The sequence below is a fragment of the Talpa occidentalis genome, unplaced genomic scaffold (genome assembly GCF_014898055.3).
Source record: "Talpa occidentalis isolate TD23 unplaced genomic scaffold, MPIMG_talOcc4v2.1 talOcc4.14, whole genome shotgun sequence".
Lineage (NCBI taxonomy): Eukaryota > Metazoa > Chordata > Mammalia > Eulipotyphla > Talpidae > Talpa > Talpa occidentalis.
The window spans coordinates 23,840,794-23,865,378 of NW_023601433.1; the positions used below are offsets into that span (position 1 = coordinate 23,840,794).

Here is a 24,585-nt window from a genome sequence, read left to right on the forward strand (position 1 = left end):
ACTCAGTGGAGACCTATAAATTGCCCAAGACCAGCCCATAAGCTTGTGCTGAAAAGCAGTGCACTTGAAAAGAATATGCAGAATGCGGATCCCAGCTGCCCAGGTCCCCATGCCTATGGGGAGATGCGCTGGAGCCCTCATTGAGGTGAATGTCCCTCACCGAGTAATCAGAAACCAAGCGCCTGGACATGGGAGCAGGGTGCAAAAGGCGCCATATCTGTGGATACTAAACTGGGCCACAGCCCGCATCCTGGATCTGAGGGCTTTGGAACTGAGGGCACAAAATTCGGGGTGCAGAATCTCCACGACAGTGGGGCACAGGTCAGACCCTGCACCCCCATGCCTTTGAGGCTCTCCACACCACTCTCACTCCTGTTCCCCTGGGCCCATGGGGGAGAAAGACAGTTCTGGAAGGACACTAGAAAAGATCTCTGGCGCCACCTAGTAACCAGAAAAAAAATCACCAACATTCTGAGAGTTGGAAACCAGGGATCCCAAAAACACCCCCAGGCTTCAAGAGAGGATGGGCAGCACAAACCGGGGTGAGGAGGGAAATAAGAGGTAGAGCAAGATCCCATCCTAAAACTGAGAGCCATCCGCAGGATCCGGGGCATGGGATGTGCCATAACAGCAGGCACTGCACAGGGTGACAGTCAGCATTTTGGATCTGATAGCCCTGCAACTGAGACCTAGAGTGCAGAAGTCAGGGATTGGAATCCATACACCTGTGGGCACAGCACCGGGTGAACACAGAGCAGACACAGCACCCAGCTTGAATAAGAGACCCTGTGTTGAGGTGCTCACCCTGGTAACCCCCCTCCCCCCATTTCTCAGAGAACCACTGGGAAAAAGCACAGGTAAGCAAGTACAGATCTCTGGCGCCATCTCCTGACCAGAACAAAATCACCAACTAGTTTATTCCTTGTTGGAACAGTAAATACAGACAGAGGGAACTGTAAGGGACAGAGCCCAGCAACACAGCATCAATACCCTGGTGGAGTTTTGGCCTACCAATGCTGGTCTCAGTCTGGTAAACAGTTTCCAGCAACCCTAAAGGAGCATTCCAGAGCGACGCCTGCCAACACCAGTGGCACAATGTCCCAATGCATAGAACTAATTAGAAAGCAAACAACAGGGAGAAGAAAACATATAAATAACCAAGTAAGCCCGCAGGAGAACACACCACACTCAACAATGACATGGAAGAACTCAGCCTATGAGATAGAGAATTAATGATCATCATGATTAAAAAGCAGAAAGAAAACAAAAAGAAAAAAAAATGATTTGAGAAAAATAATCACTGAACTTAAGAATGAAATTGAGATATTAAGAAAGGAAAGAAAAGAAATGCAGGAGATGAAGAGATTACTAGAGGAGCTAAATAACTCTGGGGAAAGCAATGAAAATGGAATCAATGAAATGGAAGAACAGATCAGTGGCATTGAAGATACAGAAATAAAAAAAAGCGAAAAGAGAAAAGGAGAGAGAAGTGCAAATGAAGCAGTATGAGGAGACTCTTAGACAATTATCAGGCTCCATGAAGAGAGGAAATGTAAGAGTCATATGCATTCCGGAAGGTGAAGAGAAAGACAAAGGAACTGAGAAATTATTCAAGAAGATAATTGAAGAAAACTTCCCAAGAATGAAAAAGGAGATGAGTATAAACATACAAGAAGTGAGAAGAACTCTCAATTACCACAATGAAAACTACAGCAAGACACCTAATAGTAAAGCTTGCAAGAGTCCAAGACAAGCCAAAAATAATGAAACTGGCAAGGGGGAAAAATCAGATAACTTATAAGGGAAAACCAATCAGGTTAACTTTAGACTTCTCTGAAAAATATTATGGGCAAGAAGAGGATGGAATAACATATTCAGCAAACTTCAAGACAGCAAATGCCAACCAAAAATACTTTACCCTGCAAAGCTCTCCTTCCTATATAAAGAAAAAATATGGACCTTCTCAGACAAACAGAAACTCCCGAAAGTCATTACAACTAAACCCCCCACTCCAAATAATTCTACAAGAAGTCCTAAAGCCAAAACCAACAGAGGAATTTACAAGAAGAACAGAGTAAAGCAAGGAATAAAATCACAAAAAGACAAACAAAATGACAAACACAGATGCCAACATACCAATATTAACTCTAAATGTAAAAGGATTGAACACATCCATAAAAAGACACAAAGTAGCAGGCTGGATTAAAAAACAAAATCCAACCTTCTGCTGTCTCCAGGAAACACATTTAGCCACAAAAGGTAAACATAGATTGCAAGTAAACGGTTGTAAAACAATCCTACAAGCAAATGGACCAAAAAAGAAGGCAGGAACAGCCATACTTATATCAGATGAAATAGACTTCAAATTAAAAAAGGTAAAAAGAGACATAGACAGACACTACATTATGATCAAGGGGACAATACATCAGGAAGATACAACACTTGTCAACATATACTCACCAAATGAAGGGGCACCAAAATTTATTAGACAATTATTAACTGCTCTGAAAACAGAATTAAATAAAATACAGATATACTGGGAGACTTCAACAGCCTACTCTCACCAATGGACAGATCAACAAATAAACAGACAATAAATAAACAAAAACACTAGAGCCCTAAATAAAGACATGGGACTCATGGACTGAACAGACATCTATAGGGCACTGCACCCAAAAAAATACAGGTACACCTTTTTCTCAAGTGCGCATAGATCATTCTCCAGAATCGATCACATACTGGGCCACAAGACAAACATCTGCAAATACATGAGGATCAAAATCATTCCAACTATCTTCTCCAATCATAAAGGCATCAAGGTAGAAATAAATCATGAAAAAAAACAAGGAACTCTCCCACTTCATGGACACTGAAATCCACACTAGTGGAAGAATACTGGACAAAAGAGGGGATCAAGGAAGAGATTAAAAAATACTTTGAGTTGAACGACAAGGAGGAGACCACTTTCCAGAATTTATGGGATGGAGCAAAAGCAGTAATAAGAGGAAAAGATATAGCAATACAGGCTCACATCAACAAACAAGAAAGAACTCAGAGAAACAACCAAATCTCACATCTCAAAGAGCTAGAAAAAGAACAACAAAAAAACCCTGAAGCCAGTAGAAGAAAGGAAATAATAAAAATTAAAGCAGAAATAAATGAATTGGGGATTAAAAAAACAATCCAAAAGATCAATGAAACCAAAAGTTGGTTCTTTGAAAAAATAAAACAAAAGAGACAAACCTCTAGCCAGACTCACAAAGAAAAAATGGGAGAAAACACACATAAATAGGATTACAAATGAAAGAGGAGAAATCACCACAGACTCAGTAGAAAACAAAAGAATAATCGAGATTACTATGAACACCTATATGCAAAAAATTCAACAACCTAGAAGAGATGGGTAAATTCCTAGAACGATATATCATCCAAAGCTGGACAAAGAAGAAATAGAACAACTAAACAGACCAATTACAAGCATAGAAATTGAGACAGTAATCAAAGCACTCCCCAAAAACAAAAGGCCAGGCCCAGACGGCTTCACAAATGAATCCTACCAAACGTTCAGCAGTGAATTAGTGCCTATCCTACACAAATTCTTTCAAAATATTGAAAAAGAAGGAATACTACCAAATACATTCTACGAAGCCAATATTACACTAATACTAAAACCAAACAAAGACAGCACAAAAAAAGAAAACTCCAGGCCAATCTCCCTAATGAACACTGATGCAAAAATCCTCAACAAAATCCTTGCCAACAGAATCCAACAATGCATCAAAGGGACAGTACACCACGATCAATTGGGATTCATCCCAGGGGTACAAGGATGGTTCAACATACGAAAATCAGTAAGTGTAATCCAACACAACAACAAAAAGAAAAAGAAAAACCATATGATCATATCAACAGATGCTGAGAAAGCATTGGACAAAGTCCAGCATCCATTTATGATGAAGGCCCTTGAAGTTTTCGGGATAGAAGGAACATACCTTAACATGATAAAAGCCATATGCGATAAACCCACTGCCACTATTATTCTCAATGGCGAAAAGCTGAAGGCCTTTCCTCTAAGATCAGGGATAAGACAAGGATGTCCTCTCTCACCACTGCTCTTCAATATAATACTGGAGGTCCTAGCCAGGGCAATAAGACAAGAGAAAGACATACAAGGAATCCAAATAGGCAAGGAAGAAGTCAAACTATCACTATTTGCAGAAAATATGATAATATACATAGAGAACCCTAAAAACTCCTCAGAAAAACTTCTCAAAATAATCAACCAGTTCAGTAAAGTAGCAGGATACAAAATCAACACGCAAAAATCAGTAGCCTTCCTATACACAAACAATCAATCAGAAGAAGAAGAAATCAAGAAAACCATCCCTTTTATAACTGAAACCGAAAAAATCAAATAATTGGGACTACACCTGACAAAAGAGGTGAAAGACCTATACAAAGAAAATTATAAAACACCATTAAAAGAAATTGAATACGGCACAAAGAAATGGAAAGACATCCCCTGCTCATGGATTGGAAGAATCAACATTATTAAAATGGCCATCTTCCCAAAAGCAATATACAGATTCACTGCTATTCCAATAAAAATCTCAATGACATTCTTCAAAGAAATAGAACAAATACTGATGAAATTCATATGGAACCACAAAAAGCATGAATAGCCAAAGCCCTACTGATGAAAACAAAGGAGAAAGGAGGTGTCACACTTCCAAACTTCAAGCTATACTACAAAGCCATAATAATTAAAACAGTTTGGTATTGAAACAAAAACAGACACACAGACCAATGGAACTGAATAGAGAGCCCAAAAGTAAAACCACACTGATATGGACAACTAATCTTTGACAAAGGAGCAAAGACTATGCAGTGGAACATGGAAAGTTTGTAGCGCTATACCTCCACATGCAAAAAAATGAAACTAGACCACTACCTCTCACTGTGCACAAAAATCAACTCAAAATGGATAAAAGAACTGGACATAAGACCTGAAACCATGAAATATATAGATGAAAATATAGGTATAACACTACAAGACATACATCTCAGAAACTTCTTTATTTTTTTATGATTTTTTTAGTATTTTATTTTTATATTAACCATACAATTGCGACCCCTTATTTTGACCCCAATCCCTCCCCTCCCCGCCCCCACCCCCCAGAGTGTCTCTGGTATATAGTTGTTTGTTGATTTTGATTTTTACTTTCTTATAGTTATTATTTTTCCTGGTCCCTTATTTAAGTTTTCTAGATTCCTGCTATGAGTGAGACCATCCGGTATTTTTCTTTATTTTTTCTGGCTTATTTCGCTGAGCACGTTCCCTTCCAGCTCCATCCATGTTGCTGCAAATTGCATGTGTTTATCTTTTTTGAATGCTGAGTAATATTCCATGGTGTATATGTACCACATCTTCTTGATCCAGTCATCTATTTTTGGGCATTTGGGTTGTTTCCAAAGCTTAGCTATTGTTAACAGTGCTGCTAAAAACACCCAAAGCAGTGATAGTGAAGGCAAAGATGAACACCTGGGATTACATCAAACTGAAAGGCTTCTGCACAGCAAAAGAGACATTAACCAAAACAGAGAGACACCCCACTGATTGGGAAAATATATTTGCACTCCATCCCACTGATAAGGGACTGATCACAATAATATACAAGGAACTCACATGTCTCAACAAAAACAAAATAAACAATCCAGTAAAGAAATGGGCAGAAGAACTCAAAAGACATTTCTCCAAATAGGAAATGCAAACGGCCAACAGGCATATGAAAAATGTCCAACATCCCTGATAATCAGGGAAATGCAAATCAAACCCACACTGAGGTACCACCTTACACCAGTAAGAATGGCACATATCAAAAAAACAGGCAACAACAAATGTTGGCGAGAATGTGGTGAAAAAGGAACTCTTCTACATTGCTGGTGGGAGTGCAAACTGGTCCAATCATTGTGGAAAGCTGTCTGGAGGTTCCTCGGTCTACAAAAAATGGAGCTACCATACGAGCCGGCAATTCCACTCCTAGGGATCTACCCAAAGGACACAAAAACAGTGATTCAAAAGAGCACCTGTACACCTATGTTTATTGCAGCACTATTTACAATAGGTAAAACCTGGAATCAACCCAAATGCCCAGAAATAGATGACTGGATCAGGGAGAGGTGGTGTATATATACATGATGGAATATTACTCAGCAATCAAAAAATATAAGCTCATGCCATTCACAGCAACGTGGATGGAGCTAGAAGGAATTATGCTCAGTGAAATAAGCCAGAAGGAAAAAGAAAAATATCGGATGGTTACACTTATAACAGGAATATAGGGGAACCAAATAAGACATCAGTGTAAAAAAATAATAATAACAGAACAAAACACAACAAGGCAACAACAGACAATTATAAACCAGAGACATACTGCAGGGGAGGAGGAGGGAGAGGGGTGAGAGGGAGGGAGGAAGGAGCACTGGGGACTGTGGTGATGGTGCAAGGGTGCCTTAGGGAAGGAAATTCTATGGGGACTCAATCTTAGGGGTTGGGGGGAAGCAAATATTGTCCAAAAATGTAAAAAATGATAAATGTTAAAATAAAAAAATATCTGAAAATAAAGAGAATGATTCAGTAAATCTTCAACCTTCTCCTTTTTAGACTGTTGGAAGCATCCATTACCTTATGTAACCAGGTTTCTCTCACCCGATGTTCTCAGTTGAAATTATCAGCTGAAACATTAATATAACGTGGAAGCCCTGTGCACTCAGAGGGCTAGAGCAAGAGGGCCTGTGAGAACCAGCGAGGCTGAGAACAAATGGAAACAAAGACCATGTGACCAGGAATACTGGACCATGGTGGCAAAGGACACATGCACTTGTGAAGTCAGCAGTAAAGCTGTGGGCGTGGCCCTGAGAGCCATTCCCCACAGGGTGTGAAGGACACGTGTGTGGGGAGCCTGGACCTGAGGGGCCGGTGCCAATAATTTGACAAGTTTTCAACCGAAACTTCAAATCACATTAGGATAATGTCTTCTCTAATTTACATATTCCTGTACTTTAAAGAGTGTTTCCTTTTCTGATATTCATAGTTTTCTTTGTAAGTCATTCCTATTTTTTTAATTATTTGAAATGGATGCTCAGATTGCCAACATAAATGCTAACTTTTCAGATATTACTCCTCCTTGTCACACCAAAAATGGAGAACTCTCTCTCTCTCACTTCCTTAAGCCCCATAGGAAGATCAACAAGGTAGAAATTATGCTTAAAAGTCAGGCTTTCTACCTGATAGTTTGTTAGAGCTGAGTGAGAGCCCATGTTTCCATAGCTCTACCAGAATATGCATGCCGCTGGCTGTCCCAAAATAGGGTAGAAAATGTCAGTTGGAGTTTATAATAAACCAGACTGGATTCTTTCAAAGTTAAAGCTGATCCAGTTTACATAGTGGGGAAAAAAGCTGCTCATGGAGCCTGTTTTTCCCAAGAAAAGTACAGTCATTATGGCATAACAATTGGTTTGAGCTTTCAGAAAGAACCTTTGGAAATCAGGAAATCTATATGTATGTAAGTGAACTCAGCAAGATGCTGTTGCGCTCAGCACCTGGCATGAAGCACTTCCTCACGCAGGACACGCCTGTCTCCACAGTGCGAGCCACCTCCTGGGAGCTCCCAGCACACGTACAGCCCCTGGTGAGATGAAAGCTAATGAGAGTCAAGAATAAAGTCAACACCACATAGAAAGTTTTCTTCATCAGCACAACCATGTGACCACCCATCAGGATGAATGAGCAGCCCCACTTTGAGTACAAAGAGTTTTGTACTAAGATTTCTGTCAAATGCCCTAATTTCAGGCTTCAGCACCACAAGTGCATACAGTGAATTAAGGGAGATCCAGTCAAATCTCTTGGTAAAGAGAGAGAGGGAAAGAAGAAGGCAGAAAGAATAGAGAGGCGGGGCTGGGGGTGGGGGAAGAGGGAGAAACATACAGAGACTGACTCTCCATCTGGAAGTTAACCCACCCACCCTAGAGTTCGCCCATGGAAATGAATGGCTCCAAGAAGCAGAATGCTGGAGAAACAATGGGTCAAGCATGCAGTTACCTCCATGAGCCTCTCCTCCTAAGTTGAAGATCTCGATACTTATGTCTAGTCTTTGCCGATAGTTATTAGACTCTGCATTTTCACTGCATTTATTTAGTACAATATATCATCGCGTCAGGATCATTGGCTTGGTGCCATGTCATAGCCCTGATATTTCCCTGGGTAGATGTATGGACATGATTTATCACCTACGGACCTTTCAGGGATACCCACTTTTTTTTCTGTTGCAGTTTAGTTGTAATTATTGGAGGGTGCAAGCCTGGTTTCTTCTTTCTGCCGCCACCTTGCTGGACTTCTACTCACAAATCCCTATTTGCTGCAGTGATCGTGGTTTTATAATCTGAGTCCATACTTAAGGGAAGATGCTAACCAAACCTTCCTAATCCTTGTAATCTTGAAAAAGTTAAAAACAGAAATGTGCTAAACTGTGAAAAATAGGAAATTGATGTCCTCTTGTGGTTATGAAGTAAACATTTTTATCTTTTTTTATTAAAGAATCATTGTCAAAATCAGAACTACCTTAAACAATTTCCCCGTGTTCCTGAACACTCAAAAGTCACTTTCTCTTTTAGAATATTGCTAATGTGTAGTTACTTTTTTCTTTTTTTTTAGATTTATTAATTTATTTGTACAAGCATTGGGTACAGTCAGAAGCGCGGGAGGGTGAGAGAATTCACCAGAGCCAGAGCGGGGAGCAGAGCGGGCAGAAGGACTGAAGTACACTGCTGAGGGGAGCAGTGGGCGGCAGGAGAGGTCTGAGCGCCATGTGGGACCCTCACCTGGTGGCCGGGGATCGAACAGGTGCTGCAGAGGCTGCGGGCAGCTTTGCAACCCAGCGCTCAACAGCTGCGCCACCAGGGAGGCCCTGTAGATACTTCTTTCCTTGACAATCAGACTCGTTATTTCAACCAGGTAGTGCCAGTTTCCCGAAAAAAAAATGTTTTATGATTATACTTGATTTTTTTTTTTAATCAGGCGGATCGTAATTCTGAATGCTGGGGTAATGTATTCATGGAAAAAGATTCTAAAACATTTTCCAGGCATTAACATGACAATCAATAAATGTCTTTGAGAGATGGTCCAAAGCACTGGAAACAGCAGCGACTTGATTTTTGAGTCTTTGAAAGTGTAGATTGACTTCCAGAAAGCATAGGGCTATAGGAAGGTTGTTCTTCTTCCAAGGAAATTACTGATCACAGAAATAAGATTGATCAATTCTTATTGATCAAGAAATAGCATGATCCAAGATGTCGTACCAATTCCCACATTTTATAGACTAGACTGGAGGAATATGCCAACAACTTCCTGATGAGTATTCTTATGAATGCAAAATGGTAACATGGATTGGTGCCGTCCTTCCTCTGCATTGTACAGTCTGGGCAGGTCAATTCCTGATATTAAAGGGATTTCCCCACAAGTAATCATGTTTCAGTGGCATGCACTTAAACTAGTAGATAGGGCCTCTTCGTCTAACTTGATGTGGTATTTTTAGTTAAGCTTAGTAATGTACTTAATATTTACTAGGAATTATATACATAAATATGCATAGATAAATGAATTTGTACTACTTATTAACAGGAAGGATGAAAATACTAGAGAACTTGAAGGATATGTGGAGTTGGCCACAGCAAGGTGAAAAGGAAAAAGAGAAAAAATGAGTTGAAGAGGGGAGAGATAAAGACCAAGAAGGTATTACATAGGCACAGGCTTTGAGCGCCACAGGTGATGGCAGAAGGTTCAAGAGTTCTACCTGACCTAATACATCACCTCATGAGGGAGCAGGAGGCACCACCAGCGGTGCAGCAGTTGAACTCTGGGTTGACAAGCAGCCCGCAGCTTCTGCAGCGCCGGCTTGATCCCCGGCCACCGGGCAAGTGTCCCACATGGCACGCAGACCTCTCCTGCCACCCACTGGTCCCCTCAGCAGTGCACGTCTTCAGTCGGCCTGCTCTGCTCTCCCCTCTGGCTCTGGTGAATTCTCTCACCCTCCCGAGCTTCTGACTGTACCCAGTGCTTGTATAAATAAATAACAAAACAACAACAACAACAAAACATGTGCTGAGTGGGGTGAAAAAATAATCACAAAAGCCAGTATTTGCTGCATACTCACCACACTCTGGGTAGAATGCTATGATCTGATTGTACAGTATTTCATTTAATGCTCTTTGAAAAGAGAAAAAAAATAGGGGAACTTTCAATACTTTACATTTGGGTCTCTAGATGGGGATTTTTCATAGATTTTCCCCCCTTCAACTATAAATATCTAGATACAGTTTTGAATCTGTGCGGCGTTCTTCTCAGCAATACCTTTCATGATGCCATTCATTGACTAAACAAGTATGCCAGGCAGTTATTTATTTTTTTTGAGAGGCTGAAACATTAAGAAACAAAATGCTATGTAGACACAGATTCTTGATGTCACTCTTAAAAGTGAGTTGTCAGGGCCTCCCCGGTGGCGCAGCGGTTGAGCGCTGGGTTGCGAAGCTGCCCGCGGCCTCTGCGGCGCCGGTTCGATCCCCGGCTGCTCCCCGGCCACCAGAGGAGGGTCCCACATGGCGCGCAGACCTCTCCTGCCGCCCGCTGCTCCCCTCAGCAGTGTACTTCGGTCCTTCTGCCTGCTCTGCTCCCCGCTCTGGCTCTGGTGAATTCTCTCACCCTCCCGCGCTTCTGACTGTACCCAGTGCATGTATAAACAAAACAAACAAACAAACCAGCAAACAAATAAATAAAGCATGCCTCTATAAAAAAAAAAAAAAAAAAAAAAAGTGAGTTGTCAACTAAAAAAAAAACGGAAATCAGGATTATATCTTCTATGCTGAAGCTAGAAACAGGACAAATTTTATACTCCAAACCTTGCAGCAAATTAAATGCAGGAATGGAAAAGTGACTTACTTTCTAGAGATGAGCATGCAAAAATAACAGCAGTGGTGGGGGGAACCTCGAAGACCCTACTTAACTGTAGGCAGTTCAAGGGCCAGAAAATACCTTCTTTTGTGCTGAAGATTGTGAAATTATGTGTTTTCATAGGTCATGGATTAAACATGATGCTAGTTAAGTGTCAATGAACTATTTTTACTCTTTGAATATGAAATGTACAAATCTCCAGGGTGATGGTGGCAGTGGTGCCTCCTGCACCCTCATGTGGTAAGGTATTAGGTCAGGTAGAACTCTTGAACTTTCTGCCATCACCTGTTTAACCTCTTAGTGCATATCATAACCTCCCAGTGCAGGTAACTCAACTTATGTGACCTGACATAATTAATAATCAATAAAATATGAACTAGACACACACATAGAAATACTATACACATTTTCATGACACAAAAATATTTTAATATTCCTTTTGATTTAATTTTAATATTCCTTTAATGAAATGTAAGAAACAATTACAGTGTTATGTAAACAGCCCAGTGGAAATTTTTTCATTATTTAGCTTTCAGATCATATAAATTTTCTTCAAAATCTGTACATATTCTTGTGATGTTTTCCAAAGCAAATCTTGATTTGATTCATCAGTAGATCCTAGAGGAGAAGCTTGATAGGATACAGACTCAAATTCAGCAGCAGCTAGAAAAAAAAACAAGCCCAAAGAATTATATATTTTTTAATATTTTATTTTATATAATTCTTACACCATTTTTCATCTTTGTACAATGTATGCATTTTCATTTGGGTTATATTCCCCACACAATTGCACCCCCCCTTATTTTGATCCTAGTCCTTCCTCTCCACCCCTCCAAAGTGTGTCTCTGGTTTATAGTTGCTTGTTGATTTTGATATTTACTTTGTATTAATTAGTCTTTTTCCTGGTCCCTTATTTAGGTTTTTTAAATTCCTGTTATGAGTGAGACCATCCGGTATTTTTCTTTTTCTTTCTGACTTATTTCGCTGAGCACGATCCCTTTTAGTTCATGCATGTTGCTGCAAACTGCAAGTGTTTATCTTTTTTGATTGCTGACTAATATTCCATTGTGTATATGTACCACATCATCTTGATCCAGTCACCATTTTTGGGCATTTGGATTGTTTCCATAGCTTAGCTATTGTAAATAGTGCTGCTATAAACATAGGTATGCAGGTGCCCTTTGGGATTAATATTTCTGTGTTCTTTGGGTAAATACTTAGGAGTGGAATAGCTGGATCATAGGGAAGCTCCATCTTTAGTAGGTCAAGAAATCTCCACACAGCTCTCCATAGTGGTTAGCCCAGTTTGCACACCCAGCAATGCAGGAGATTTCCTTTTTCTCCACAACCTCGCCAACATTTGTTGTTGCTAGTTTTTTTTAATATGTGCCATCCTCACTGGTGTAAGATTGTATCTCATGGTAGTTTTGATTTCATTTCCCAGATTACAAGGGATGTTGAACATTTTTTCATATTCCTGTTGGCCATTTGCATTTCCTCTTTGGAAAAGTTTCTTTTTAGCTCTTCTGCCCATTTTTTCACTGGACTATTTTGTTTTTTTTGAGTCTCATCAGCTCTTTGTAGATATTTGTGATCACTCCTTTGTCATTAGTGTTGTGTGCAAAAATTTTCTCCCAGTCGTTGGGGTTTCTCTGGTTTTGGTTATTGCCTCTTTTGCTGTGCAGAAGCTCTTTGATTTGATGTAGTCCCAGCTGTTTATCTTAGCCTTCACTATCACTGCTTTGGGCGATGTGTCTGTAAAGATGTCTTTGAGGTGCATGTCATTTAGTGTTTTGCCTACATTTCTTTCTATGTATTTTATAGTTTCAGGTCGTATGTCTAGTTCTTTAATCCATTTTGATTTGGTTTTTGTGCATGGTGTGAGATAGTAGTCAAGCTTCATTCTTTTGCATGTAGTGACCCAGTTTTCCTAGCACCATTTATTGAACAAACTTTCCTTGCTCCAGTGCATATTTTTTTGCTCCTTTCTCAAAGATTAGTTGACCATAGATGTGTGGGTTTTTTTCTGGATTTTTATTTGGTTCCATTGATCCATGTGTCTGTTCCTGTTCTGACACCATGCAGTTTTGATGCTTATGTCTTTGTAGTATAGTTTGAAGTCTGGGAGTGTGATGCCTCCATTTCCTTCTTTTTTTTTTCAGTAGAGCTTTGGCTATTCGGGGTTTTCGGTGATTCCATATGAACTTCATCAATAATTGTCATATTTCTTTGAAGAATGTCATTGAAATTTTTATTGGAATAGCATTGAATCTGTAAATTGCTTTGGGTAGGATGGCCATTTTAATATTAATTCTTCCAATCCATGAGCAGTGGATGTCTTTCCAATTCTTTGTGTCTTCTATTTCTTTTAACAGTGTTTTATAGTTTTCTTTGTATAGGTACTTTACCTCTTTTGTTAGGTTTATTCCCAAGTATTTGATTTTTTTTTGTTTCAATAATAAAAGTGATTTTTTTTTTTTTTTTTTTTTACTTCTTCTTCAGATTTATTGTTTGTCTATAGGAAGGCTACTGATTTTCGCGTGTTGATTTTGTATCCTGCCACTTTACTCATCTGATTTAATTAGTTTTGTTGTTATTTTTCCCACTGTTGGTTGTGGCTTTAGGACTCCTTGTAGTATTTTTTGGAGTGGGGGTTTAGTCATATTGAAATTCCAGAGTTTCTGTTTGGGAAGGTCCTTAGTCTTTCCTCATAGAGTAAGGAAAGCTTTGCAGGATAGAGTATTCTTGGTTGGTATTTGTTGTCTTGGAGTCTGTTGACTATGTCCCTCCACTCTCTCCTTGCCTGTAGTGTTTCTTCAGAGAAGTCTGATGTCAGTCTGATTGGTTTTCCTTTGTATGTTATCTATTTCTTCCCTCTTGTCAGCTTCATTATTTTTTCCTTGTCTTGGATTCTTGGGAGCTTTACTATTATGTGTCTTGCTGTATTTTTCCTTTCATCATGGAAGTTTGGTTTTCTTCTTGTGCCTTGCATGTTTATTTTCAGCTCCTTCTTCATGTTTGGGAAGTTCTCTTCAATTATTACTTGAATATTTTCTCTGTTCCTACATCTCTATCCTCTCCTTCTGGGATTCCTGTAACTCTTATATTTCCTTTCCTCATGGAGTCAGATATTTCCTGAAGTCTTTCTTCAGTCTTTTTCATTCATAATTCTCTTTCCTTTTCTGTTTTGGATCTTTTTATTTCTGTGTCCTCGAGAGTGCTTAATTGTACTTTCATTTCATCTATTATGTTATCTGTTATCACTGCTTTTCCCAGCATTCTTTAGCAGAGGAGCCCGGAGCGCTCACCCAGGGAGAGGCGAGGGTTGGGGGGGACGCGCTGAGAGTCAGTGTCAGCAGAGCCAGGGTCAGGGTCTCCCGCTCAGGGACGGAGCCCGACATGTGCCGAGAAATGCCTCCTGGTTGCCCGGCTGGAGCCAACAGCCGCCCAGCGTCAGCGGCCCCAGGGAGAGGCGCCTGCTGGTGCTGCTCTGGGCTCTCCAGCCAGTGCCTCTGCCGCGGGCCCCGGGGTCACAGCGTGGGCGGTTCCGCAGGGACCCAGGGGCAGAGCTGGCCCCAGTGCCGCGGGGGGCGGGGGGCTGCCCCCCATGGGCTCATGTGGCATGGCCAGGCCCACAACCCTACCCCCATCTCCCCCCCCTCACACACACACGTGCACACACACTCACGTACACCCCGCCTCGCACACTCAGGGGCGCCCCAGAGCCCAAGTTTGCTCCAAAAAGTGCCCGGGCAGTCTCTGGCTCCTGGAGACACAGTGAGCCGCTGTGCGTGGGGGGCGCCTGGTCTCTGCTCGGTCCCACAGGCCTCCTCGGAGGGGGCTGACTCCAGCACGTTCTGTTTGGAGGAAGCTGCCATCCAGCTCTGTGAACACACAATGCTGGGGCGGGGGGCCCATCCCACGCACTTGTCTTATCTCTTACCTCCATCTGTCTGCCCAGAACGCCCAGTCTCACGCACAACATAGCGGGCGCCTCAGAGACACATTTGAGGATATTCCTGAGGCATGTGTGCTGGGCTGTCCTCATCACCAGTGGGGTGTCTGGATCCCACACTTGTTCTGATGGACCGCACGCTCACCCTCCTCGTCCGCGCTGTGTCATCTCGGTGTCTGCTGCCTCTGTCCCAAGGGATGACAGTTGCCTCCCTCAGAGGCCCCTCCCCCCTGACGAAACCAGAGCCCAGCTGTTGCTTCCAAAGGCTGGACATGGTGCCTTGCTGCCCCCGTGTGGAAACAGACGGTGGTATGGCCAGGGCAATCATATCCTACTGGCCAAGACAGCACACAAATGGGGTGTCGACGCTGCACCAGAGCCCCTTTCTGCTCTCCCAACTGCTTCGCTGGGATGCGACTTGACCTAAAGAACAAAACCAAACAATCTGGAGACCTCGGCCTCGAGGAACTGCATTTTTGGCAGGACATTTGAATGGATGGAAATCTTCTGTTCCATGGGAAGAATACTGATGCTTGTGAAAATGACAAGCCCAGGTGCTGTTCAGAAGACTCAGTGGATATGGGTGAGGATTGAATCCACATTGAAGGAATTGGACTGAAATCTCTGGGACACCGCAATACCTCTAGTGCTTGCTTGTCATCTACACAGCAGCTGCTCTAAATGACATGTCATCAGAGCCCTGGGTGTCCCCTTCCATGTGCAGACCACCGAGGACGTGGAAGGCAGCCAGGACTGTGGCCGCCCTGCCAACAGATAGGTTGCAGAGTGGGGTCCCACAGGACTGCCAGACATGGACAAATTGTAGGCGCTGTGGGCTGTATGCACAATGCCCACTTTCTCTAATTCTGATATCGTGCCCATAATTTCCTTGTGGCCTCCAGGCAGCCGAGATTGCTTGGTATTAGTCACTCACCTAGGGACTGGCAGTTGTATGGGCAGATGCTTAGCGTGTCCTCGCACCACTGCCTTTATCACACACACTCTAAGGAGAAACTCTCCACTGTGATCTCTATCCATAAGCCACGTAGTACATCCACTCCCAGGATGTACTCTGGGATGGGCGATCCATATACTTTATACTCCTTCAGGGGTATTCGCCCAAACCCCAGGGATAGTCTCACTTCTGTCACCTTGACACTCAGGCCTCCATAGCCATCAAATGTTTATAAGCAGGCCCTTGAAATTTTTCTGGATTTCCATAGAGCATAGTTCATTCTCCTTCTGTGTCTACCAGATCTAAAACCATTTGCACATTAGTTGGGGACCAGAGGATGGCTAGCTCCACATGTGGCCCCAGGTCCCTGCCCATCCCCTGTGTACAGGTTCCTTGGCCCTCAACCTATTTGAAAGTGATCAGGCCATCACCCAAGGATGGGGTCGGCAGCAGGTGGTCTTCTAGGTGGAGGGCTCATGCCTGAGGCCTGCAATCCTTCTCAACAGTGTGAGCCTCTGGTCTTCTTGAAGCTGTTTCCGTAATTCTAACAAGTATGCACTGAGCTTCGCATGTATTTTAGTGTGATCTACACCTGCTCTCACTAAATCTGTCCACATTTGATTCCGGGTAACTTTTACAGGTTGGGTGATGCGAAGAAGCTTCCTTGCCCTCCTCGGCATTCCTCTTGATTGTTCAACAATTATGCACATTCCTTTCTGAGTTTGAGAGTGCTGGCTCTTGACTTCACCCAAGCTAGCTATCGTTGTTGTGACATTGTGTATTTGACGTTCCACATAGGGTGCAAGAACTGCCATGAGGGTATCCAAATGAGGACATCAAGGCACTTGTTAATACCAAATCTCTCATCCCTGCTGTGAAATGCTCACCATTGGGACCACGAGTATTCACATTGAACAGGGCCTGCCACATCCCCAATTCCTGAAGTACATGTACAGCTCGACATACCTCTGCCATGTGCTCACTGTCTCTGGCACATCTCTTGCATCATCCCATACTGTTCGTATGGCAGCCATTATCCATTCCAGTAGGATATGATTGCCCTGGCCATACCACCGTCTGTTCTGCAGCCTCTGTCTCAAGGATGGGTGTAATTCCCTGAGGCCAGTCTCTCCATCTCTTGTGCCATACAAATAATCCATTCCATCCCCACATCCCTCAAATGTAGCAGCCACGATGCCAACGGTTGCCCTGCTTTCTGGCAGAATTGTTGCCCAAGTCCACCAGTTCCACCTGGGTGGATGGTCGGTATGCAGTAAATTCTGTCGTTTGTGCTGTTTTAGCAGCCTCAACCCCAGGGCCATGGACCATATTCGCTTTACTTTCTCAGACACCACCCGGTGAGCCGGAACATGGAGCCAGCCTTCTCCTACTCTCCAGAGGAGTCTGGAAACTCTGAGGTGGCAGCTTGGTTTGCCACTACTGGATGACACTTGGACAAAGGGCCACACTCCCTCTCATCCTCTCCTGAGAAGGAGTCGGGCGTCTTCATAAAGATGGGTTGGTTTCTCTGAACTTCTTACCCAAGAATCACCAAACACTGTTGCAGATCTTGCCTCTAATCCTGCAGTTGCTGGATTCTGGATCACTCTTTGCGTCTAGACTCTCACAGAGCTGTAGAACCACCCGCTTACAGCCCCTGCTGCCTCACAGGCGCTATATTACCTAAGGTCTCTTCTATTTCGTATATGGCCTGCACCAACTGCAATAGGGATTCATCAACTTCTGGCCATTCCTGGGGAGGTGCCCGCTGGGATAGGAGACTGGCCCTGAGTACCATCTACTTGTGGCCACCCACCCCTTCATCCCTGCCCAGTTTTCCAAGGATTAATTGACCCGTTTAAATTCAAACATCCTGCTTTCTACCCAAATGAAAGGCAAACCCCAACATGGGTAGATTCATCAGTGTTTGAAGCAGTTGGGTTGTTTTCCTAGCTGTTGTCATCACCTTCCTACATTCTGCCATAATCCACAGCACTCTACCCACTCCTGATACTCCAAAAATAGTCGCCCAACCCCAAAGCTTGCCCAAGAAATACACAGCACAAACTACACAGTGGCCGGCCAAAGGTGCACCCAGGGCCCACTGCCAGCCCCAGAACCAAAAAAATGAAACCCATGGCCCCCCAGTGGTACAGCCAGAACTAGCCTTCTCTCCTGGAGCCTGGCCGGCACCACCAGCCCACCAGTGTTTGGGTGCCCGCCCACAGTGCCCACCCGGGTCCTGGGTGCCCGGGTCGGCCCCAGCAGGGCCATGGGTGCTGGCGTCAGCTGGTTGGGGGCAGGCCGTGCCCTGGGCCAGGGGACCCCAGGCCGGTGAGGAGGGGGCCGCTTGTAGGTGCGGCGGCCAGCATCCATTCAGGCCCTGCGGGGCCGCTGGCCGGGTTGGGGACGCGGGTCTGCCGGTGCCTGGGCTGTCAGAGGCCGAGTACCGAGGTAGGCCACGCCAGCCTGTGGAGGCAGGGTGGTTGCCGAGCTGCCCGCCAGCTCCAAGGCCCGGAGTGCTGGGCTGCGCAGGCCGCCAACCCCAAGCTGGCCCTGTGTGTGCGCAAGGTGTGTGCGTGTGTCTTTGTGTGTGCCCGCGGGCAAGCGCGTTTATGTGTGCGTGTTGGGGGCAGCGGGGTCCCGCACAGACGGCCAGGTGCACTCGGGTGGGTTCGCTGGTCACCTGGGCTGGCAGGCAGGGGGCCCAGGTAGGAGGGCCCAGGGCCTTTGGGAGTGGGTGGAGAACCGGCGCAGGCCAGCGGCAGAGACCCCGGGGTCGGGCCAAAGGCCGCCAGCAAAGCGCAGAAGGCCCAGGGGCCGAGGGCCATCACGCCGGCAATGCCCCGGCCGGCCTGCAGAGACCGAAGGCGGGAGACAGAGGTGTGAGCACACACAGAGCGAGCCCATGACCCCGACGACAACCACGGGCTGGAGGCAGTGAATGCAGCCAGGATGGAGGTGGCCTTGCTCCCGGGGAAGCCAAAGGTCCACAGGCCACGAAAGCAACAGGCCAACACCCCCTCCCCCTTTCAACCATGACTTTATGGAAAACCAACTTTCAAAATCTATTTCTCCCTTAAGAGACTGTAAAAGATATTCCCATAAACTCTTGGATAGAGTAGTCTTATAATCTGGAGACTGTATGAAAAAGCTTTTTCTATTTACATTAAAAAAATTACTATTAATGCAAAGTGATGGCAAACATGGGAAAATGCCAGGCAGTTTTCCTTATAATAGGAACTGTTCATCACCCGCCTTTCCAAAGCCCAGTTAAAAGCATGCTCAAAGAGGCTTTTCTTTGACTGAGTCATTCTCTTCCTAGAGAGAGGTCTGTCCATTCGGCCTTGGTACCGTTGCTATTCCAAGGAATTTGTTTCATCCAGTGTGCACAATTTGTTGGCATGCCATTTTTCAGAGTAATTTCTTAAAATTGTTTTAAATTTCAGAATGATCCATGGTAATCTTTCATTTTTGATTTTAGTCATTTGGATTGCACTGATTTTCTCTATTTATCAAGTCTCTAATTAAGTCACGTGCAAGGTAATATTCATTATTTTCTTCTGCTCTGGAATGTTAAGAACATATTTTGAGACTACAATCACCGCACATTTAAGGATTGCCCCATTAATCAAACTATTTGTCACTATGTTGTCACCTCTTTTTCTACGATAATTTTTATTCTTCTGAATATCCACTTTTCTTGATTGTAATCTAACTACTTCAACTTTCATGACTAGCATTTTATTAGTATTTCGATTTCTCTTCACTTTTAAAATGGAAAGTGGGGCCTTCCCAGTGGCGCAGCGGGTTGAGCACCACACTGTGGAGCTGTCCCTGGCCCCGGCCACCAGCGAGGGTCCCACATGGCGCGGCACACGTCTCCTGTCTTGCCCGCTGCTCCCCTCAGCAGTGTATTTCAGTCAATCTGCCTTTTCCACTCCCGGCTCTGTCTCTGGTGAATCCTCTCACCCTTTGCGCATCTAGCCTGTACCCTAGTTCTTGAATAAAAATAAACAAATATAAAAAAATAAATAAATGAAATGAAAAGCCCCGGCAGGTCTTCACTCTGGGATTCTCTGGTGTCCTTCTCCCTTTCTGTCCCGGCCTCTGCTTCTCTCCGCGGATATATCAACACCCCCGCCAGGCCACAGGAGGGAACCCCAGGACTGATAACAGTGTAGCAAATAAAGGCCCCTCAGGTGGGGGATCCTAAGGGAGGGAGTGAAGAGACGCCTGGAACCACTTTCCCTCCACTAGGCCAGCAGGAAAGACCCGGCTCTCCAGCAAAGTACCCCCCTCGCAGCACCCCACTGCATGCAGCATGCACAGCAGAGGTCAAAGGTCGCAGGAGCTGTGACCATTGGCACAGCCTCCCTGGGGATTCCTGGAAGCTGCTGAGGGGAGGGGATTGGGTGCAACATCCAGTCACTTCTTTCTCTTTCTCCTGTTGAACAACTGGTCAGTCCTTCTGGAAATGGGTGTCCATTAATCCAAGGTAGCACCCCAAGGGGGGTTCGAGCAAGGGGAGGCTTCAGGGGCTCAGAGGCCAGAGCAGGAGGACTGGCCCGAGCCAGAGTCTGAGAGCAGAGCAGATCCTGAGGCGGCAACTGGGCCCCAGCAGCTCCCCGCCTCCGCGGGGCAGCCAGAGCAGGTCCTGGTGTCCAGTGAAGGGAGGAGCCCGACGTTAGCTGGGCTTCGGGGCCTTCCTCAAACCCACCCCACCAGCCGTCTGAGAGAGGGGATTCAACGGTCCTGGAAACCCAGGGGCAGCAGCCACCCCCTGGGTGGCCCCACTGCCATTCCAATGACCTGGAGCAGCCCCTCGCCCAGGGCTTCCGGAGGATCAGGCTGGCTGTGGGCTCACATCCATGGCTCCTCCTACTGGCTCCCCTGGTGCTGGCAGCTGTCCTGGGCACCAGGTGGATTTCCCTGCCCCGGGAGATGAAAGAAAACCTGGAGGAGCAGGACACCCCTTCGGGCAGCACGGGCAAAGCCGAGCGTCGCTTCGTGCAGGCACATTTCTCCACCAACGAGTCACACCTCTTCTCCCCATTTCAGTCCAGCACCGAGGTCAACTTCGCCTCCATACTGGTAGTCTGCAGCACTGCCAATCTGCTGGATTAAGTCATCTTCTCAGAAATCAGTCAACTGGACGAGGTGGTGCAGATGCAGACACTGACTGCGCCCTGGGGAGATGGAACCCTGGTACTCTACCCTCAGGTGTGTGCCAGGTACCAGAGCACCTGCATGCCCTCCAACCCAGTCCTGTTCATCTGGCAGAAGAATAACAACATGGACCTGAAAAGCATCACCTTCCCTATTTACAACACTTCCGCTGCTCCCCTCTACTTAGTCGGCTTCTTTGATCCTGGCTCGGGGATTAGCCGGTTACTCCTGCAAGCCAAGGCCATGCGGCTGCAGTATTACCTGAAGACCGCGGACCCCGAGGACAGCACACACAGCCAGAAGTGGCTGCTCGAGTTCCTGGACCAAATTCACTCCATTGAAAAGTGCCTGGCCTTGAAGAACATCCAGGTGCCTGGGGCTGGGTTTAGAGGGAGGAGAAGGTGGGAGGGTAAGACATGCCCAGGGATGTGTCCGCGCCTGGCTACTTGGTGGATGTCATGACTTGGAACCGGCTCTGCTCCACTCTCTTTGATGCTTAAGCCAGCTTTCTTCAAGGGACACCAAGGGAAGCCGCCAGCCTATATACTGGGTCGCATTCTAGTGGGAAACATTCATTCTACACCCCAGGGCTGGGCGTGTTCAGGGCAGACATTGATCTTCAGGGTTCCTTTTGGTTTTCTAGTCAGAATGCTCTCACTTCACGTCTGTGCTGTTTCTGGAGCTCCCGAAAAATTGCTTGGTGGCACTGGAAGAAAAAACAAACTTTAAGCTGATGTTCCTTAGTGTTTTTGAAAAGGACAACTAGCTCAGATTTCTCAAGTATTTTCTAGCATCCTGCAATGCACCTCAGATGATGAGCAAACCTGCTAATACTTTTGTCCAGGCCTGGTGAGAGACACCTGCTGGGAAAAGGCTTTGAATAGCAGACCTTGCTGAAATTATACTTTGTACTTAAATAGCAAAAGAGAGCAACCTACTTGTCATTTAGAAAAAGCCAAAATTTTGTCAGTTATTAATGATTACACAGTATTAGAGAAAATTGAGAATTTGTATACTCAGGAATGTTAAACATTGGCTTTTTTCAAAAAAAAAAGAGATATATTTATTTATACAAGCACTGGGCACAGTCAGATGCCGGGAGGGTCAGAGAATTCACCAGAGCCAGTGCGGGGAACAGAACAGGCAGACTGACGAAATACACTGCTTAGGGGAGCAGTGGGTGTGGCAGGAGAGGTTTGTTTCATCAGGTGAGACCCTCACTGGTGGCCTGGGATCTAACCAGCACTGCAGAGGCTGCCGACAGCTTCACAGCCCACCATTCAACCGCTGCAACACCACGGGAGGCCCAAACATTGGATTTTTGAAAGAAATCTTAGAAAGCATGGCATGGATTGGTGGGGAACATTTTTTATTACCTTTATTCTAAAATCATAATTCACATATTTTAAACTTTTACCAAACTGTAACATGTTTCAATCAATAAGCTATAATATATTGATACATCTTGTCACTCATACACAAATATTGAAATTAAATGTTATTTACCTGCGTGTATTTTTACGACAGGTGGTCTACTTTACATCACTCTCTAGGAAACTTGAATTTGAGGCGACTGCTAGGACAGTGATCCCTTTTTTTTTTACACGGCATACCTTCTGATCATATTATCTGCAATCGTGTCATGCTACAGGTAAAAAACTTTTATTAGTTTTTAAACTTGAAAATGTTTGTTGTAAGATATTTAACGTATCACATGCCATTCTAACCATTTTAAGTGTATAGTTCAGTGGCATTGACCACATCCCCAAGGCTGCGTACTCTCGTGACTGTTTCCAGTATCTTTCATAACCTGAAGGAGGAACTCTGTGACCAGTGAGCAGTGGCTGCTGCTGCTCTTCTCTCCTCCAGTCCTGAATAACCTTGACTCTATTCTTTCTATGAATTTGCGTTTCTTAGGTTTTCATGTCAATGGAATCATACATTTTTTTGTGACTGACTTATTTCACTTATCATAATGCTTCCAAGGTTTGTCCTTGTGCACATGTGACAACTTCATTCCACTCGATGGCTCTGTGCTCCATTGTATGTGTGCTCCACAATTTGGTTACCCACAGTCTTTTTACAATTTTTACATATATTAACATTTCATCATCACATGAGATTACTTCTTCCTGGGCCTTCATTCACACCACGGGTGTTTCTTCTTCATGCAGTAAGAAGAAAATGTTATTCCAATTGCAAAGTTTTGCCAAAAGATGTGAGATTCCCCTAATGGTGTATAACCCAGCATTTATCTATTTTGATCAATATTCTACCATCTTAGAAAACACTATTCGAAGTGTCATTTTTGCATCTGTAGCTATGTTCATTGTTTCTTTATTGTTAACTCCCCACCCATTGTGATCCTTGTGGGTCACTTTTTCTATTGGGTCTGTGATTGTAGGAATAACAGGTTTCATGGGATACTGGCATGTCAACCTTTATTCCGTATCCATGATGAATCTTGTGATTTGTACAGGGTTTTGTTTTGATTTTTGTGCACATATTTCATATGCATTTGTTTCCAGTTCTAAACCCTCAGCAAACCAAAAAGCAATTGAGGCATTGTTTTTGCTAGGTTATGCAGTGTTACAAAGTGCACTGTCAACAATAATAGGAGTGACTGTTTAATCTGTAGCTAACACATACATCTTCAGGACATGTTTTAAAATTATGTTGTTTGTCATGGCATTGGGGGCTATTCATGGCCCAGTTTTTATTTCAGTATTCTTAACCATTTTTTGAAGATTTGTTGGAATATCCACTAACAAATCAGTGCCCAATGATAGAATTCTTGACTGCCCCAACACAGTCTGGTAAAAACGCTCTATTAAGGATAGTTGATAAACTGAAAACAAGGCATGTTTTCCTTGATTTGGAAATCTCATTCGAAGCTGTTCTTTAAAAAATCCTGAGAAAAATTAATTAGTCCTACATTAAAATAGTTTTACTCAATTAGGAAGTGTTGTCTTCTTTAATGTAAACTATAAAAATTGCGTATAAGGTAAAACTTTCCATTTTTTTCTATTTTTTTCCTTCTTATCATTAGCCTTTCTGCCTGGAATTAAGAATTTTCTACATTATATATGCTATCAGTGGGATGTTATGTGTACTGTACTTCCTATATGCATTACTATATAACGGTTCAAATTATTATTACTTAATTTCCATACTGGGACTTTTCTATGCACTTTCTTAATCATATATTTGGATGAACTGAAGTTGCTATCAATAATTTTTTTTTAATTTTGAAGAATTAACCACTTTTGGGTCCTTCTGGGTGGCACGGCCAGTTGAGCGCCACAATGTTAAGATGTCCGCAGCCTCAGCAGCGCAGGTTCGATCCTAGCCGGCCGGGGAGAATCCCACATGGCGAAACAGACCTCTCCTGTCTCGCCAGCTGCTCCCCTCAGCAGTGTGTTTTGGTCGTCTGCCTGTTCTGCTCCCCACTCTGTCTCTGGTAAATCCTCTCATCCTTCCGTGCATCTGGTCTGTACCACT

General features: G+C 44.1%; 1 protein-coding gene and 1 pseudogene across 1 annotated transcript in view; both read left to right on the forward strand.

The window, feature by feature from the left end:
- The window catches only part of LOC119243975 (patched domain-containing protein 3-like), a 35,897-nt gene extending 18,620 nt beyond the window's left edge, over window positions 1–17,277 (forward strand). Inside the window, exon 5 of the mRNA XM_054695464.1 lies at window positions 17,217–17,277. Within this exon, the coding sequence (XP_054551439.1) occupies window positions 17,217–17,277 (61 nt within the window). The remainder of the gene's footprint in view (window positions 1–17,216) is intronic.
- An 8-nt stretch (window positions 17,278–17,285) lies between these two features.
- Window positions 17,286–23,951, forward strand: LOC119243976 (patched domain-containing protein 3-like; annotated as a pseudogene).
- Window positions 23,952–24,585: the final 634 nt, after the last annotated feature.